General features: G+C 40.7%; 1 protein-coding gene and 1 long non-coding RNA gene across 32 annotated transcripts in view; one reads left to right on the top strand and one right to left on the bottom strand.

Annotated features, from left to right (window-relative positions):
- The window catches only part of PBRM1 (polybromo 1), a 115,720-nt gene that overhangs the window by 86,668 nt on the left and 9,901 nt on the right, over positions 1-19,151 (top strand). For 15 of the 31 annotated variants that reach the window (XM_047845471.1, XM_047845500.1, XM_047845543.1 and 12 more), the window contains 6 exons: positions 1,270-1,415; positions 3,770-3,927; positions 12,849-13,032; positions 13,590-13,800; positions 14,429-14,630; positions 18,005-18,169. In XM_047845471.1, the coding sequence (XP_047701427.1) occupies positions 1,270-1,415; positions 3,770-3,927; positions 12,849-13,032; positions 13,590-13,800; positions 14,429-14,630; positions 18,005-18,169 (1,066 nt within the window). Of the gene's footprint in view, positions 1-1,269; positions 1,416-3,769; positions 3,928-12,848; positions 13,033-13,589; positions 13,801-14,428; positions 14,631-18,004; positions 18,187-19,151 lie in introns of those variants that run through there. The other 16 variants (XM_047845597.1, XM_047845643.1, XM_047845568.1 and 13 more) reach the window with 2 other exon arrangements.
- LOC125158585 (uncharacterized) lies at positions 289-14,125 on the bottom strand. Its single transcript, XR_007149443.1, has 3 exons — positions 14,039-14,125; positions 1,210-1,285; positions 289-371 (listed from the first exon to the last, which is right to left on the bottom strand). It is a non-coding gene; the product is annotated as an uncharacterized LOC125158585 (long non-coding RNA).

Here is a 19,151-nt window from a genome sequence, read left to right as displayed (position 1 = left end):
TTTTTTTTTTTTTTCCTGTTCTTGTCTCCTATCTATTTTAATGCCGCCTGGCCAAAACAGGTCATTCCTGGAACTTTTTAAAAGAATACCTTCAGCAGGTAGAGCATGCAGCTCTCAGTCTTGGGATTGTGAGGTCAAGCCCCACATTGGGCGGGAAGATGACTTTGCAAAAAAAAAAAAGAAAAGAAAAGAACTTCAGAACAGACCATTCCTGAAAGAAAAAGTTATTCTTACTCTCAGGGGTCACTTTATAGCTCCCTCTCCTGCAGGTGTCCCTCATCCAGCACATCTCATTCTTAAGGGTTTTCCAGGAGGAGCATTTAGATTGCACATTTATAGTCGTGAAGAAAGAAGCAAACCGTTTGGACCTTCTGAAAGAGAGATTTTTGTTTGAAGTTTCAGATACTCTCGGGGAGGTGCAGTAGAAAACTTGGGGGTTCTGGGGTTTCCTCGAGGAGCTTTTATATGTTTTGAAATTAATATGTTTACAACACCTCGTGCTGTGCCCACTATCTGCATCAGATCAGAACTTGTTTTTCTTTTTTTCCCCTTTTCTGCCAACACTATAAAACAATAATAATGTTTGTTAAAGCGCTTTTCATAAGTCAGGCATTGCTCTGTGTAGTTAATGGGGAGAATATCCTTAAAGCTTCCTAACAATCCCATGTAATAGGCACACTGTCTTCATTTTCCAGATGAGGAAACTAAGGCCTAAGAGGTCAAGTAATTTGCCTAATGTCACAGTAGCCAGTAGGTGACAGACCTTGTAATTTATTAAAAAATTGAGAGTATGTGTTTGTATCACAGAGGCTATACTATTCCTTTCCATGCTAGAATAAAGCAAAATGATCATTTTAAATCTATCAGCTGTTAATGCTAAGACATTGAGAGCTCAGTAAATGTGGTGAAGAGGAAGCTTATGCAGTATTTGCTCCTTATCCTCCATGGCAACGCGTGAGTGAGGCTGCTCCTGAATGCTGCTAAGTCCTCTCCGGTGCTCTTTTTGCACTGGACTAGGGGAATAAAAGCATCTTGGAGTAACATTTTGTGAAACTTAACTAGAAATTTAAAATAAATGCATTATTTGAGAAGACTTAGTTTGGTTTCAGTGCCCTAATCTTTTGGTTTCTGGTCTTCATCAAAACTTCTATTTATGGTTATTTTTGTCTTCTAAGTTAATATGATGGAAAGTCAACTTTCCTTTCTTACCTTCTCTGTCTACTCCTTGATTGTGAGCTGCCTCTCTTCAACCAGTTTCCTTTACCACAGGAGAAAGAAGATGTCCCTGTGGAAATGTCAAACGGTGAGCCAGGTTGCCACTACTTTGAGCAGCTCCGTTACAATGACATGTGGCTGAAGGTTGGTGACTGTGTCTTCATCAAGTCCCATGGCCTGGTGCGCCCACGTGTGGGCAGGTGAGTGTTACTGAGGCAGCGAAGATGTAGTTGGGTCGGAGAGATTTGGAGCAAGTGGAAATTCATCACTCTTTAGGATGAAGACACACGTCATCATCAACCCCCCACACACACACCCTGCAATCCTGTTAACTTCCCCAGCTTCTTTGCACACCCTTGCCCTGTTTCGTCTCTAGCCATGCTTCTTTAAATTCCTCTTGTGAACTTTTTTTTTCTTCTCTTACCATTTACTCAATTCTCAACCCAGAAATCTCCCTGCCCACCTCACATGATGAACTCCCTTTAGCTTCAATTTAAGATGACACTTCCTTAAGGAAGCTTCTCCTGTACCCTCCAGACTGGATTAGGTGTCCTTGTATTCTCAGAGCACTTGTCATGTTATTTTACTGTCAGGTTTCCATACCAGACTGCAAATGCCCTGACAGTAGGGTCCCTGTCTTTTTGCTCACCTTTGTCTTCCCTGCTTCAAGCATTCAGTTCATGAAACATAGTAAGGGCTCAGATATTGGTTGAACAAGTAAATGGATGGAAGAGTGTTTGCATGGCATAAAATAGCAGTGACGGAGTCAGGTACAGAATCGGGCAGTAGAGGATAGTGGTTAAGAGTAGTAGTTGGTTCCAAGAGATCCTGGTGTAAGTCCAGCCCTGCTAGCTTCATGTCCTTAGGCAAATGATTTACTTCCCTGAGCTTCAGTTTCCTCATTCCATTTTTTCCTCATTCAGTAATCATTTATTACAAACCTATTTGCCAGGCTCTGAAGCTACATTAGTGAATAAAACAAACATTCTTAGTGCCCGGGATCTTTGTTCCAGTGGGAAGACAAACAGTAATCATGAATAAGTAAAGTGTAAGGTACATTAAGTCATGAAAAAATAAGAGTATGAGAACACTCAGGAATGCCGTGGTCACAGTGAGGAGGTGCAAAAGTTTAAGTAGGGTGATGTATATAGGCCTCACTGAGAGTTAATAGTTGAGTCAACGAAGAAACTGAGTGAGTAATGTGAATATCCGGGGGGAAAGCTTTCCGGGAAGTGAGAACAGCCAAGATAAAGACCTGAGAGAGAAGCGTTCCTGGCCTGTCAAATCAGGAGAGTTTGTTACAGGGGGAGTAAGCAGTGCATTGAGTTAGATAGGAGATGAAGGCCACGGCATACAATGCAACCCTTGTGGACCTCAGAGACTGATGTAGGCACTTGGGCTTTTACTGAATTAAAAAGAGTACCATTGGATTCTTTTAAGCATCAGTGTGACAGCTGAATTAGTTCTTAGCAAGATTGCTCTGCCTACTGGTTGTTGAGAATAGACTTAAAAGGATCAAAGAGAAGCAAGGAGATCTGCTAGAAGGCTGGCTGTTGCAGTAATCCAGGCAGCAAACGATGATGGCTCAGACCAGTAGTCAGACCCTGTTTTAAAAGGTTGAGTTAATAGGATTTCTGATAAATGGGATGTGGGGTCTGAGAGAGAGAAAAGAGTCAAGGGTGACTTCTGTCTCTTGTCTTGAGGAACTGGAAGGTGGAGTTACCAGTAACTGAGATGAGGATACTGCTTCTTGTTAGGAACCACAAGACATTGGAGACCATAATACCAAGCTGGTGGGGTGGTTGTGAGGAATGATACAGTCCCTGGCACATAGCAGTCACATGTGAATTTTTATTTTTTTCTAGGGAGATAGTATCTGGCTTTGGTCAGATTCTCAAGGGGTGAAGGGCTCTTATATCTTGGCACTCAAAAGTCATGAACCAACCATTGCCTTACAGGAATATCTGCCATTCATGTGAGCTGACCCCAAATATCGATGGTTTGTGTGTGTATTTGGCTGACAAGTCCAATGACAGATGCTTAGTTTTGTTTCACCATGAGCATCTCAGGGAAAACACCTGGGAGATATGCCTTAGTATTGTGTTAAAATTGTTTTCCCCTTAGATAAGTAGCCAAATGTTTGTTTGTCTTTCTGAGTATCTTCTCCTGTGCTCAAAAAGGACGAAACATCAAGGAAATTGTCTTTTTATCAAAATAGTCAGTGAAACTTCTCTAAAATAGTAAATATCATCGAGGCGCCTGGGTGGCTCAGTGGGTTAAGCATCCCACTCTTAATTTCAGCTTAGGTCATGATCTCACAGTCGTGAGATGGACCCCATGTCAGGCTCCGTACTGGGTGTGGAGCCTGCTTAAGATTCTCTCTCCCTCTTCCCCTGCCCCTCCCTGACTCACGCTCATTCTCTCTCAAATTTTTATTTTTCTTAAATAGTAAATATCATTAGGTTTTTGGCTAGCAGAATTTTTGGTAGATTAATCCTTCCAGAATGAAACCTGTCAATTCATTTTAATGGAATTTCTCCATTTTTCCCCCAAGAATTGAAAAGGTATGGGTCCGAGATGGAGCTGCATATTTTTACGGCCCTATCTTCATTCACCCAGAAGAGACAGAACATGAGCCCACAAAAATGTTCTACAAAAAAGAAGTGTTTCTGAGTAATCTGGAAGAAACCTGCCCCATGACATGTATTCTGGGTACGTATTTCTGCCTTTTCATTTAATCACATTGATTCTGCTACAGTTGACTGAATACTCCTCCTGTGTTAGGCACTGGTCTAGGTGCTAGGTATACAGCAGTAAACAGACCAGAGTCAGTAAGTAAATTAAAATTAAATCTCTAGAACATCAGGTAGTAATTAGAGCTCTGAATGAGAATAAGGCAGAGGAAGAGGATAGAGCAAAATGTTGAGGGGAGGTCTTATAGGTAATGTGGTCACCAAAAGCATTTCTGATGGGTGACGTGAATAGAGCCCTGAAGGCAGTCAGGGAGAAAACCACCCAAATACAGGCATGCTTCGTTTCAGTGCGCTTTGCTTTATTGCCCTTCCCAGATGCTAGGTTTGTTACAGATTGAAGGTTTGCAGCAACCCTGTGTGGAGCAAGTCTGTTGGCGCCATTTTCCCAGCAGCATTTGCTCATTTCATGTTCCTGTGTCACATTTTGGTAACTCTCACAATATTTCAAACTTGATTGCTATTATATTTGAGATGCTACAATCTTATGATAAAACTTTAATGGACGAGGAATTGCTTGTTATGGAGGAGCAAAGAATGTGGTTTCTTGAGGCAAAATCTCCTGGTGAAGATGCTGTGAAGGTTGTTGAAATGACAACAAAAGATTGTGAATATCACATAAACTTAGTTGATAATGCATCAGCAGGATTTGAGAGGATTAACTCCCAATTTTGAAAGAAGTTTGTGGGTCAAACGCTATCAAATAACATCACGTGCTACTGAGAAATCATTTGTGAAAGGAAGAGTCCGCTGATGTTGCAAACTTCACTGTTGTCATATTTTAAGAAATTGCCACCGCTACCCCAGCCTTTAGCAAACACCATCCTGAGCAATCAGCAACCATCAACATTAAGGCAAGACCCTCTATCCCCAAAAAGATGGGGACACCTGGCTGGCTCAGTCGGTAGAGCATGTGATTTTTGATCTCGGGGTCATGAGTTTGAGCCCCATGTTGGGCGTAGAGTTTACTTAAAAAAAAAAAAAAAGATTAAAACTCACTGAAAGCTCAGATGATGGTTAGCATTTTGTGGCAATAAAGTGGTTTTTAATTACAGTATATATATTGTTTTTTTAGACTCAATACTATTGCACACCTAATAGACTACAGTATAATGTAAACATTACTTTTAATGGAAACCAGAAAATCATTTCAATCACTTTATTATGATATTTGCTTTATTGAGGTGATCTGGAGCTGAACCTGCAATATCTCTGAAGTGTGCCTATGTCTGATATTTTACTCATTTTAGGCACAGCAAACATGAAATGCAAAGCCCTTAAGGCAAAGTAGCTGGGTATGGTTGAGATAACAGTAAGAAAGCCAGGTGGCTGGGGCACACCAGGAGGGTGTGGTAGAGAATGAGCCTCCTGAAGTACCTGGGTGCACACTCACAGTAGGTCTACTAGATAGTGCTCAGATGGAGTTTGCAGCAGATGGGAAGTCCTGTCTGGGTGTGAGCAGAGCAGCTATGTGGGCCAGCATATGCACTAGAGGAGTCCCTGCAGCTGCAGGATGGGGAATGTGTAAGAATAAGGTAGGATTCGGGGGAAGGAGTTGAAAGACTTCTAGTCTCTTGGACTCTTAACCCTAGCAATGTTACTCTCCCTGATCCAGAAATGTGCAGGGCTCGTGCTGAGGTTTCCGTTCAGTCATCCTGAGTGTTCACACGCACTCTGCTGCTCAAACGTAGTTCTGTGCATCATATACTGTCATTATTTTCAGCTATTGCATTTCTTCCGGCCCAGAGTTAATACTACAGCTTACTTACAAACCAGCTACCCTCCATCTTTTGGAATAGTTTTCCAAATGATGTCAGTGAAAATAGTGAAGTAGGAAGATTTGAGGGCCATTCCCTCACAGAAACATGGAGAAAAGCCCACAAAAGCTGTCAGAATCGACATTATTAGAACTCTGGAAAACAGCCAAACATCATTTGGAGTAATTCCTTTTTATAGACGCTTAGTAGAATTTGTTGCACTCTGTAGTTTATAAACCACATATCCAGGCTCTCACTTATTTCTCACCATGACCCCGTACTAAAGATGCTGCCATTCTCAGAAAATTGAAGTTACTGTCCAATACATGGCCAAAACTAAAACCTGGGTCTTTTCACTTCTACTTCTGTACTGGTGTTTGGAACGCTTTTGAGAGTGAAAAGAGGTGCTAGTATTATTAGGCAGGATACCAGGAAAGCAGTGAGATGTATGGTTACTTCATCTTGAGATGATGCATTCCCCAAAAGGAAATGGATCTAGTGGTCACAAAATGGGATTTCAGCCCGGCTTGTGCATTTCTCATCTTCTGTAATGTAGACCTGATGGGCATATTTCACTCAGGAGACAGTACTGTTTTGCTAACTAATGCTTTTTGTTCATTGCCTTCAGTAACTTAAATAGTAATCAGACAGCCACAGAGAAGTTGCTTTTAGGAATGAACATGGCCACACCTGACAGAAAGTGCCTCCAGCCTAGGCACTTGGATCATAAAATTTCCAGGAACCTGGGTTTCTGAAACATGTCAATTCCTAATTTATTTGCCAGTTCTGTTTTCTTCATAGTAGGTTTTTTTAATGCTGCATTAACTGAAAAACTGTTCTTACTAAGGTAAGAAAATTAAAAGGTTTTTAAAAATTAGAAAGGAAAAATTAAAAGAATTAGGTTTTGCAAAGAGATTATTAGGTACATAGAAAATTGAAAGGGTATTTGGATAAACTATTAGAATTAATTAATGAGAGGTGCCTGGGTGGCTCAGTTGATTAAACATCCGACTCTTGGTTTTGGCTCAGGTCATGATCTGCTTCGGGTTCTCTCTCTCTCCCTTTCTGCCCCTCTCCCACTCATGTGCAGTCTCTCTCTCTCAAACATTTAGAATTAATAAATGAAAATACCAAGATTATCTATACTTTTATTTGTGGCCAGTGAACAGAAAGTTGAAGTTTAAAAATACACCATTTATGTTACATACCTAGGAATAAATATTTTAAAAAATTGTATAAGACTATGGATATAGTCTCCCTCTCTTTCTGCCCCTCTCCCATTTGCGCTCTCTCACTCTCAAAAATAAACATTAAAAAAAAGAAAAAATTTTAAAAAAGATGTATAAGACTTCTACACACACACACACACACACACACACACACACACACACACACACCCCTCTGAGGAAATGATTGAATGAAATAAAAAAAGACCTAAATTAATGAAGTGATTCATCATGTGTATAGCTGTAAGTTCAGTATTATAAATTATTTTTATAATGTTTATTTATTTTTGAAAGAGACCAGTCATGAACAGGGAAGGAGCAGAGACGGGGGAGACACAGAATCCAAAGCAGGCTCCAGGCTCCAAGCTTTCAGCACAGAGCCCGACGCAGGGCTTGAACTCACAAACCGCGGTATCATGACCTGAGCCGAAGTCAAACGCTTAACCCACTGAGCCACCCTGGGCGCTCCAAAAGTTCAGTATTAAAAGAAGTCATTTTCTCCCATATCGATCTATCTAATTCATTGTAGTTCCAGTCAGAATCCAGCAGGTTTTTATCAGTTTTGTATGCTTTGTTAAATGAAGCTTCCTGGGGCACCTGGGTGGCTCAGTCGGTTGAGAGTCCGACTTGGGCTCAGGTCATGATCTCGCGGTTCAGTAGTTTGAGCCCCATTGGGCTCTGTGCTGGCAGCTTGGAGCCTGGAGCCTGCTTTGGATTCTGTGTCTCCATGTCTCTCTGTCCCTCCCTTGCTCATTCTCTTTCTCTCTCTCTCTCTCTCTCTCTGAAATATAAAATAAAACATTAAAAAAAATTTTTTTAATGAAGCTTTCTAAGTTTTTATCTTTTCCATGTCTTCTGAAGGCCTGGGAGGAAGCCCAGGTCAGGGCACAGAGAGACCACATCCATTCCAGAGCTACCAGTCAATTTTACTCTTTAGCTATGAGCACAATTCTTACCTTTTCCAAATCTCTCTTTTTCCTTCTGTGAAATATGGAAAATGGTAACTATGCCTCCTCTGAATTGAAAAGGCTTTGGATTGTGTAAGTCAAGTGCTGTAAGTCAGAGGCAGTGATAATAATTATAGCTATTTTCAGCTTCTAAAATGTTTCTGACCTGTTTTTCCATGTTTTAGCTATTTTGCATGTAAATGTTTAATAAGTTATTATCTATGAACACTCCTGTTAAAGTCAAGAGCAAAATCAGGGTGTTCTTATCGTTATTATTTAACTGTGTTGTGGAGGTACTAGCCAGCACAGTTAAAAGTAAGAAACAAAATCTACAGTGAGGTGATAATTCAGGAGGATCAACTAGGAATTACTCCATAATAGGAGAAGATGGGGGGTTCACAGGTGGCTCAGTTGGTTAAGCATCTGACTCTTGATTTCTGTTCAGGTCATGATCTCACCGTTGTGAGATCGAGCCCCACATGGGGCTCTGCACTGACAGTCTAGAACCTGCTTGGGATTCTCTCTCTCTCCGTCTCTCTCTGCCCTCCCCTTCACACTCTCTCTTTCAAAATAAATTAACGTTTAGAAGAAGAAAAAATGTGGTGTACCTGGGTGGCTCATTTGGTTAAGTGTCTGATTTCAGCTCAGGTCATGATCTCACAGTCCATGAGTTTGAACCCTGCGTCAGGATCTGTACTGACAGCTCAGAGCCTGGAGCCTGCTTTGGATCTGTGTCTTTCTCCTCCCCTCCCCTGCTCATGCTCTGTCTTTCTCTCTCTCAAAAATAAACATAAAAATATTAAATTAGGGGCACCTGGGCGGCTCAGTTGGTTAGGTGTCCGACTTCAGCTCAGGTCATGATCTCACGGTCTGTGGGTTCGAGCCCCGCCTCCGGCTCTGTGCTGACAGCTCAGAGCCTGGAGCCTGCTTCGGATTCTGTGTCTCCCTCTCTCTCTGCCCCTCCCCAACTCATGCTCCATCTCTCTCTGTCTCAAAAATAAATAAACATTTGAAAAAAAAATAGTTTAAAAAAATTAAAAAGAGAAGGAAGGTAAGATTGAGTATAACATGGATAACAAAGCAACTGCCTTAAGAGATTGAATAATAATAAAAAGATAAAACACGTTGGGATACATTTAACAAGATACATGCCACATCTGTATAAAGAAAGTTTAAAAAAATTTTTTTTCAACGTTTATTTATTTTTGGGACAGAGAGAGACAGAGCATGAACGGGGGAGGGGCAGAGAGAGAGAGAGGGAGACACAGAATCGGAAACAGGCTCCAGGCTCTGAGCCATCAGCCCAGAGCTGGACGCGGGGCTCGAACTCACGGACCGCGAGATCGTGACCTGGCTGAAGTCGGACGCTTAACCGACTGCGCCACCCAGGCGCCCCTGTATAAAGAAAGTTTTTAAATGCTGCTTTTAATGCATTTAAAAGGGAGTGCTTGAACAAATTGAAAAGCATACCGTGTAATTGAATGAGAAGTCTCAACATCATAGAGATGTTCATTCTCACTAAGTTAATCTTTAATGTGGTTCCTGTATATGTACCAATGGGAATTTTCTTGTGAGGAATTTGGGACTTAAATACACTGATGTTTAAAATAATGGGGTGCCTGGGTGGCTCAGTTGGTTAAGCACTGACTCTTGATTTTGGCTCCGGTCAAGCCCTATTTCCGGCTCCACACTGATGGTGCAAAGCATGCTTGGAATTCTTTCTCTCTCTGCCCCACCCCCCAAATAAATAAACTTAAAAAAAAAATCTCAAATAGAAGCAAAAATCAGGAAAATATGAAAAGTATAATAGGGGGTGAGGGTCTGTCCTGATCAGATATTAAAATATTAAAATTATTTATATGATATAAATACACAGATTCTTTGAACAGAATAGAAAGTTTAGCAGTAGAATCAAATATAAATTAACTTATGATAAAGGTGACATCCCAGGTAAGGGGGAAAAGATGGATTTTTCTGTTAAGTGGTATTTGGAAAGAGCATAGACATTTGGAAAAAATAAACTTGTATTCATCCCTCACATCAACTGCAGAATAAATTTCCAGGTGAATTACAGGTTTAAATGAACATAAAGTGAAACAGCAAAGATACCAAAAGAAATGATGGGAAATAAATTTTGATAACCTTTGGCATAAACCTAGAACCCATACAGAAAAACAGGGATAAATTGGACTATGTAAAAGTTGAAAATGTTCGCATAACCAAAACAGGCAGAAACAAAGATAAATGACAACTTTTAGGAAAATACTTGCAATGTATGTAATACATAAAGATCAAATTTCCTTCACATATGAAGAACTTCTATAAAACCTTTAGAAAAAAATCAACATGGGGCACCTGGGTGGCTCAGTCTCTCGAGCATCCAACTCTTGATTTCAGCTTTTCAGCTCAGGTCATGATCCCAGGGTCATAGGATCGAGCCCTGCATTAAGATCTGCACTGAGCATGGAGCCTGCTTGGGAATCAGTCAGTCAATCTCTCTCTCTCTCTCTCTCTCTCTCTCTCTCTCTCCCTCCCTCCCTCCCTCCCTCCCTCCCTCCCTCTCCCCCCCACCCCCGTCCTTCTCCCCCGCTCATGCCCACTCTTTTTGTCAAAATAAAAATAAAAAATAGAAAACATCAACACTGAACAGAAAAATGGGCAAAGGATAAGAATAGACAGAAGTTACAGTGTTTCTTAAATGAAAATATGCCCAACCTCAGCCATTAGAGAAATAAACGTACCCAGATGTTCTTTTTCTTTATTTTAATTACCTACCAGATTGTCAAAATTTCCAGTACTAACTAGTTGACAAGAACATAGGGAAGTGGCATTTACCTACTTTGTTGTGGGTTTATGAATTAGCACAACTTTTATGGAAGGTAATTTGATTATACCTGTAAAAATTACAGTGCCCATACCTTTGACCCAGGTTGTATACTTTTAGAAGTTTGTACCTCAGATATACTCACACATGTACAAATTGATATATGTGTTAAATTATTTATATCAGCATTATTTGTTTCAGTGGGAGAGCAAAAAATTGGAAATAGCCTAAATGTCCATCAAAAGGGAATTAGTTCGATAAATATGTTAACACCAGCAGTGATCCTCAAGATACATTATTTTACAACAAAATTTAGTTGTAAAATAATGTAAGTGATATGCTACCATTTTTTAATTGTAAAATACATAACATAAAATGGAGTTTTTTAATCATTTCTAAGTGTACAATTCATTGACCTTAAGTCCCATGACAATATTGTGCAACCGTCACTATTCATTTCTAGAACTTGTCACCTTCCCAAGTAGAAACTTGCTACCCGACAAGCTGTAACTACTCACTGCTCCCAGTCCTTGGTAATATCTGTTCTACTTTCTGTCTCTATGATTTTTGTCTATTTTGTCTATAGTGAAATGATGTGCTGTTTGCCTTTTTGTGTCTGGCTTTTTTTGCTTAGTATTATCTTTCAAGGTTCATCCATGGTGCAGCATTATCAGAATTTTATTCCCTTTTATGGCTGAATAATATTCCATTGATGTATACATAACATTTTGTTTATTCACTCATCTGTAGATGGACATTTGGGTAGTTTCTACCTTTTGGCTGTTGTGAATAATGCTGCTGTGAACATTGGTGTATGAGTATCTAATTGAGTTCTTGCTTTCAGTTCTTTTGGGTATTTACCTAGAAGTAGAATTGCTGGATCATACAGCAGCCCTGTTTAACTTTTTGAGAAACTGCCATGCAGTTTTCCACAGAAGTTGTAGCCGTTTACAGTCCCATCAACAATGCGTAAGGATTCCAATTTCTCCACATCCTTGCCCACGCTTGTTATTTTCATTTTTTTGTGGGTTTATGGGGAAATGTCTGTTCAGATCCTTTGCCTGTTTTTTAATTAGGTTATTTGTCTGGTTATTGTTGAGCTGTAGGAGTTCTTCGTATGTTCTGGGTATTAGACTTACACCAGAGACACGATTTACACATATTTTCTTCTGTGGGTTGCCTTTTCACTTTCTTGATAGTGGGCTCTGAAGCACAAAAGGTTTTCATTTCGATGAAGTCCGGTTTATTTTCTTTGCTTGCTTGTGATTTTGATGTCACATCTGCCTAATAGAAGGTCATAAAGATTTACACCTATATTTTCTTCTAAGAGTTTTATAGTTGGAGCTCTTATGTTTGGGTCTTTGATCCATTTTGAAGTTACATTTTGCATATGGTATGAGGTAAGGTTCAGAGTCGACTCTTCTGCATGTAGAAATTCACTTGTGCCAGTGTTAACATGACTCTTTTCTCCCCATCAAATTGTCTTGGCACCCTTGGGGTACCTGGGCGCCTCAGTCAGTTAAGCATCCAACTTCGGCTCAGGTCATGATCTCATGGTTCATGGGTTTGAGCCCCGCATCGGGCTCTGCTGACAGATCAGAGCCTAGGGCCTGCAGCCTCTCAAAACTAAACAAACGTTAGAAACAAAAAAAAAATTGTCTTGGCACCCTTGTAAAAAATCAGTTTCTTGTAGGCGGTGCCTAGGTGTCTCAGTCGGTTAAGCATCCAACTTCAGCTTAGGTCATGATCTTTCATGGTTTGTGAGCTCAAGCTCCACATCAGGCCCTGAGCTGACAGGGCAGAGCCTGCTTTGGATCCTCTGTCTCCCTCTCTCTCTGCCCCTTTTCTGCTCATAACTCGTGCACTGCCCCTCCCCACCTCTCTCTCAAAAATAAGCATTAAAAAAAAAAATCAGTTGCTTGTAAAAACCCAACTGTGTAGGTTTGTTTCTAGACTTGTAACTCTATTCTGTTGATCTGCATGTCTATTTTTATGCCTGTGTACACCTTTTAAATCTTCTGACTTTTGAGTCATGCGAACATATTCATTCAAAAATAACAAAATTTTAAAATGATTGTTAGCTATGACCACAATTTACTCCTTTAATTTCCCTCCAATTTGCCTTTCAGGAAAGTGCGCTGTGTTGTCATTCAAGGACTTCCTCTCCTGCAGACCAACTGAAATACCAGAAAATGACATTCTGCTTTGTGAGAGCCGCTACAACGAGAGTGACAAGCAGATGAAGAAATTCAAAGGACTGAAGAGGTTTTCGCTGTCTGCTAAAGTGGTAGATGATGAAATTTATTACTTCAGGTAAAGCTTGAAAAACTTCAACTCCCAATAGGAAAATTGATACCCAAATAGTATAGCCCATGATGTTTTTTTGTTTGTTTTTCTTATTCTTAAACTAGAGCTGTGTACATTTCAAATAGAAAATATTAATTCAGCTAAAAATTAAAGGAAAATCCTCATTGTCGAGATGTAATAACTGCCCTTGGCATAGACTCCAGTAATTGTAATTTGGAGGCAGAAATCCTTCGTTCTGGTTTATAGCCTATCTATTAAGAGATCTTGCCTAGTTCCACAGTATGAAAATTCTCTTCACTGTATTATATAGGCAACTAGATCTCAACTTTGGATCCAGTTTTGTGGATTTTGGGTGGATTTTCAGCAGAATTCTTTGAAAAACAAACGTCTATAAATAGGGGTGACTTTATAAATACCCATTTAAATTCTTTGCTGACTTAGAACATACATTGCAGATTGCAGGAAGTCTTTTCTAAATATTAAGGCAGAGCATTGCTTTCTGACCAATCCTGGAGTGGTATTTGGTGATTGTTTTCTTTTTTTTTTAATTTCACTGCTTTTAGAAAACCAATAGTTCCTCAGAAGGAGCCCTCACCTCTGTTGGAAAAGAAGATCCAGTTGCTAGAAGCTAAATTTGCTGAGTTAGAAGGTGGAGATGATGATATTGAAGAGATGGGGGAAGAAGATAGTGAGGTCATTGAACCTCCTTCTCTGCCTCAGCTTCAGACCCCACTGGCCAGTGAGCTGGATCTCATGCCCTACACACCCCCACAGGTGATGGTGACAAGTTCCTGTTACTTGTCTTTCTCTCAGCTTTGGTTCATAGCACACTCAAGCCGAAGGAAGGAGATACCCAGCCCTCACATATGTGAGCTTCAACCTAGAATTATGCAGGAAGGAACAAATTTTTTTTCTTTCTTGATGCCACAAAGAATTTTAAATTTCATACCGTTTTAAACTTTGCATAAATAGCTATTTTTAATGGCATGTTAAGTTAGAAAGCTCTGCCTACCTGTGTTGAAGGTGAGCAGTGAGGAGCAGCATCGCCCTGTGACTTTAGCCTTTCCTGCCCATATCTTTCTTGTCTCTCCTCCTTCAGGCCCTTATCTGGGTCGAAGTGATCCCTGGTGGTATTTTTTTCTCATTCAGAATTTTCCCAAGACATAATTGTGAGGTCACCATTACAGATTACAGTCATGGAATTCAGAGAAACTTTCATTTATTTCTTAAATGGTAAGAGGCAAGGAAGAACTGTTTTGACCAAGAAAATGACCAGCTATAAACTAAACGTGTCTGCAAAATAATAATAACTATTGAATCACATGTTCCTGGCTTCCAGAAACCTTGAGCAGTTGACCAGATGCAGTGTTCTGATGCACTATAAGAGCTTTCTGTCTTACAGTCTACCCCAAAGTCTGCCAAAGGCAGTGCAAAAAAGGAAGGCTCCAAACGGAAAATCAACATGAGTGGCTACATCCTGTTCAGCAGTGAGATGAGAGCTGTGATTAAGGCCCAGCATCCAGACTACTCTTTTGGGGAGCTCAGCCGACTGGTGGGGACAGAATGGAGAAACCTTGAGACAGCCAAGAAAGCAGAATATGAAGGTAAATAGAGACTAGGTGCAACTATCTCAGCTTTCTAAACAAGGGGGTGTTTTCAGGAATGCACGTGCATAGACAGGTTTTACTCTCTTGTTCTTACCTCTTGCACATGAACTGTGTGTTGGGGACTGTCTCAAATGGCTCCCAGCCAACAGTTTAAATGCCAGCCTTGTCCTGACTGAGCAAGCACTGCCCCTGACTTGGCCTTTGGTCCTGGTGGGTTTTTTTTTTTCCCCTAAAAAAATTTCTCAAATATTTTGCTATTAAAAATTGCATGGTTTTCTTCTTTTGTTGAGTCTTATAAGCATACATGTGTTGAGCTGGGGAATGATTATATAAGAATGTTAAGTAGAATTTTGGTTAAAATTCATCCAAAAGGGAACATTCAAAATCAGGATCTGTTATGGCTCTCGATAAGCCACATATTTAAGCTCCAGGCTGAGGCTTGGCTGAAAGCGCTTGGTTTCCTAGGCCAGTCTTGGCCTGTGCTATGTCTGCAGTCATAGCTACTTTTAAGGCACTTGGAGTCCCTGATAAAGTTCACCTGCCTTCATTTTCCTTTTACTCTGTAATTAAGTTATTTGGGGCCATGAGCTATCATTTAAAGATTTGATGGTTCTTAATTAGCCTTTAGGGACAAATACCTGAGAGATATTGGGGGGGCGGGGGCAGGTATTGTTTTTTTTAAATGTCAGACATACCTTTAATAAATGAGTAGTGAACATTAGATTAGGCAGGACTCTTGCCTTGGAGCTATATTTTTTTCCATTTGGAATTGTATATATTGTTCATTTTGCCAGCTTAGAGCTGTCTCTCTATGGTTCACCACTGTGATCAACCATTACTCTTCTTGGCTGGGTCTAAATCTGCTATTTTCCAGCAAGAATAAAGAAATTGTTAAGCCTGCCTCCTTTATTAAAATGTATGGTATTTCCTAAGAAATTTTTCTAAAAAAAAAGATTTTAGTCTTTTCGTTTATATCAATTGATTGATAATTGTAAAATTATCTGACAGGCTTCCCCAAACATCTTCTGCAGAATTCTAATCCTACAAGATGCTCAGACAGAAAAACCTTTGTGGCAAAACCAGTTTGAGAAGCATTCCAAACACTTCCACTCTTGGAAACTTATAGTGCATATTCTCATAGTAAAGTCTTTAAGACCTACCACAAACACCTGTGTTTTGTCACCTGGCATTTTCTGAAACTTGATCAAGTATTCATATAATGCTTTCTAGTATCATAAAGAACAAATATTTTGCAGAACACTAAGAAACCCTAGTCAATTCCATAAAAACCTCGAACTTTTCTTTGGTATTTGACCTTACTGAAAGTTAAGACCAAATATCACTCCATTGGAGGAATATTGGAGATGAAGCTCATGTGAATGTAAAGCCCAGTCTAGGGCAGATGAAGCCAGTCACATGTGGCTGGTTATTTAGAGTGTGAACAAGAGAGACAAATGTGCTGGATGTAAAAGTACAAACGCTGGAGCAGGGCTGGAGAGAGGGGCAAAGGAGGGCTTCCAGGAGAGTCTCCTAAATTCAAATGGGAGTCTGAAATGGGAAAACCAAGTGAGGATGAGCTGGGTATGACTCAGCAGTGTCTGCCTGAGACACAAAATCTGAACTTCTGGTGTTTGGACCAAAACCCAGTGTGGGTTTGAACTCAAAACCCAAAGTTTGGAGTTGGGCTAGTTTCATTTAACAGTCGTCTTTTCCAACGCAGCCCGTTGGGCTCTTCCCAGAAGGAGCCAACAGGTAGCCAGTCCAATATTCGATCCACAGGCCTGAATTTTTCTTTTTTCAACTTCGTTTTTTTGCTCTCCCATTTTACTGTGTCATTTGTGTAATGAAAATACTAGAATTCAATGTGGGGGTCTAGGTCATTCAGTGGTTTTGTTTTGTTTTGTTTTGTTTTTTTTACTGCTGGCACAAGGAAATGGGTTGTTCCAGTGGCCTTTGTCCCTCACGTTCATTGTACAGAGGATCTATAAACTGGGACAGTGTTAATGAGTGATGACAGGCCCATACAGGCAACTCTTACAGCAAGGAAGCTCTGACTTGCTTGACTTTCACATTCTTATGCTCATGGAGGACTGGAGCTGTTGCTTCTTGATTCTCTTTAAAGCCATGTGATCTTGAGCTATTTTCCACTCCTTAGATCAGCCAACAGTAGCCTTTTGAATTCCATGTTGGAGGGTTAATGTGTGGCAGTGGAATGTGCTATCATAAGTCAGGGCTACATGTTGCTGGTTCTCTCTGTGTCCTTGGACAAGTTACTACCTATCTCCCAGCCTCAGCTTGCCCATGTGAGGAGTGGGGAAGATTTCCCGTTTATGAATAGTGAAGCAAAATAATCCCTGTATTGTGAGAGCTTTGGGAACACATTTCTAGACTTTTCTAGTAAGGGTCCAGCCTGCTAGCTCCCAAAAAGACTGGGAATGTGATTGTTGGGGCTACTGGCTATGGAGGGGTAGGACAGAGCAGCTCGAAGGAGAAAAGGGTACAGCAAGCGGTGCTCCACAGCCCAGAACTGGCACAAGCAAATGTTCCTCTTGTATTTTGGATGAAAGAAGAGTGATTTCTTGGAACTTTAGCTGATTTAGGATGATCTATGGTCAGTATTGAACTGCTCAGCCTCAGGAAACCTGGTTCTGTCAGTACATTGTCCATTGTTTCATATGTGTATATATATTCCCTGCTTCTGATGACTGTAGCCTGGAGTATCATGCATTTTTTCCCCTCAGGGTTTATTAAACATGACCTCTTTGCTTCATTAGGATGTAGAAAGTAGTGTTTAATTTTCCCTAAAACCTTGTGAAGGAGGCAGTAAGCTACTTTTCCCTTACAGAGTTAATTTTCTTCAGCTGCTAAACCCCATGACACTAATGACAAGAGTCCTCAAATCGTAGTAAAATTGGGTGCAAGGAATCAGGAAAATAGTGTAAGTAACAATTGTGCCAAAATTAATAATGGGCCATGGAATTGCTTCATGTTGAAATTATAAATAATTTATAATGCTATTAATACTAGAATAATGGTAGCGCTTCTCATCTTCAGGGTGCCTTGTGAGATTAACCACGTTGGTTACGCTGGTGACGTGTTTAAATAAAACCTGTGCTTTCTGAATGTGTGTTGCAGTCTTAACATTCTTGAAATCTTTGCAGACCAGTTCTCAAGATGGGATAGGAAAGCTGGACGCTAGGTTACCAAGTGAAATCGGCCCGACTCCTCCTGTGTTGAGACTAGTCATCTACTGTTCCTTCCGTTGAGACAGAACTGTTGCCTGTGTTTTTACTAGTCCTGTTGAATGCAATGGATGGTATTTTGAATTCCTGGGTTAAAAACAGAATTGAAAATCTGAAATGCCTTTACAGAGCGGGCAGCTAAAGTTGCTGAGCAGCAGGAGAGAGAGCGAGCAGCACAGCAACAGCAGCCGAGTGCTTCTCCCCGAGCAGGCACCCCTGTGGGGGCTCTCATGGGGGTGGTGCCACCACCAACACCAATGGGGATGCTCAATCAGCAGTTGACACCTGTTGCAGGTAAAAACAGGAGCTAAGACCATTTTTTTCCACTTTAAGAAATTCCTTCATTTTTTTTTTTCTCCAATGAGGAGTAGGCCACAATCTCTAGGCTTTTCTCATGGCAGAGTCAAAGTTTCCAGTCATCCATGTCGTCCTTCTGTCGCCTTTCCCATATGGGCAATGCCTCCCCTCTGCCCCAGAAATGGGCCCTGGGCCCAGCCCTGGGAATTAGTAGGGAGCAGCTCTAGCCTGGCTGTGGGCATGGTCTGGCGATACTCTCCACCCCAGACTGCTCTGGATATAGAGCCCTATAGCAGAAAACCTAAACAGACCCTGAATTCTGTTCTGGAGGGGCTCCCGAGAGAAAACACGAAACTAAGCACTTAGGTGATACCGATTTTCCCGTCTCATTCCAGGGTTCAGTTTGCCTTGTTCTGCTGCAGCCATCCTTAAAAGACTGACCATTTAAAAGGATTTTTGACAGTGAATTCTAAATCCTTTCTTGGTCACTAATGTGCATGACTGCTAAGTGGAGTACAAAGTCCTTATTCAATTCATTGTGCCCACTCTGTAATGCTTTTCTATTTAATTACATTAAACTGCATTTTCTGTTAGTATCCCAGTCACATATTTGTAAAAAAAAAGAAAAGAAAATGATGAATGTGGTTTGCTTGTGTGTGTTGTCTCTGGTTCTGGTAGCCATGGCAAATTTGGCTATTCTTGAATTGAATATCCTTGTCTGATGTGTCTCCAACGAGAAGCCCATAGATCACTTCTCAGGTCCTTCCTTCGTGATCTCCCTAAGCCTGGTGAGGTCCTTACAAGCCACCTGAGTGTCTTCTGAAGCAAGCGGTCTGACTTCTTTTCGCAGGGAGTCCAAGACAGTGTTGTTCAAGGCAGGCTCATTGGGATGCTGTTTTTGTTTTTGCTTTTTTGTATTTGCTTTTCAAGGAAGAGTAGCGTAGGATAACTTTTTCATTGTCGCTCCTACCTTTTGTGA

The sequence above is a fragment of the Prionailurus viverrinus genome, chromosome A2, assembly GCF_022837055.1.
Source record: "Prionailurus viverrinus isolate Anna chromosome A2, UM_Priviv_1.0, whole genome shotgun sequence".
Taxonomy (NCBI): domain Eukaryota; kingdom Metazoa; phylum Chordata; class Mammalia; order Carnivora; family Felidae; genus Prionailurus; species Prionailurus viverrinus.
Note: the sequence above shows the minus strand (reverse complement) of the source record. Positions and strands in the feature narration are given on the sequence as shown.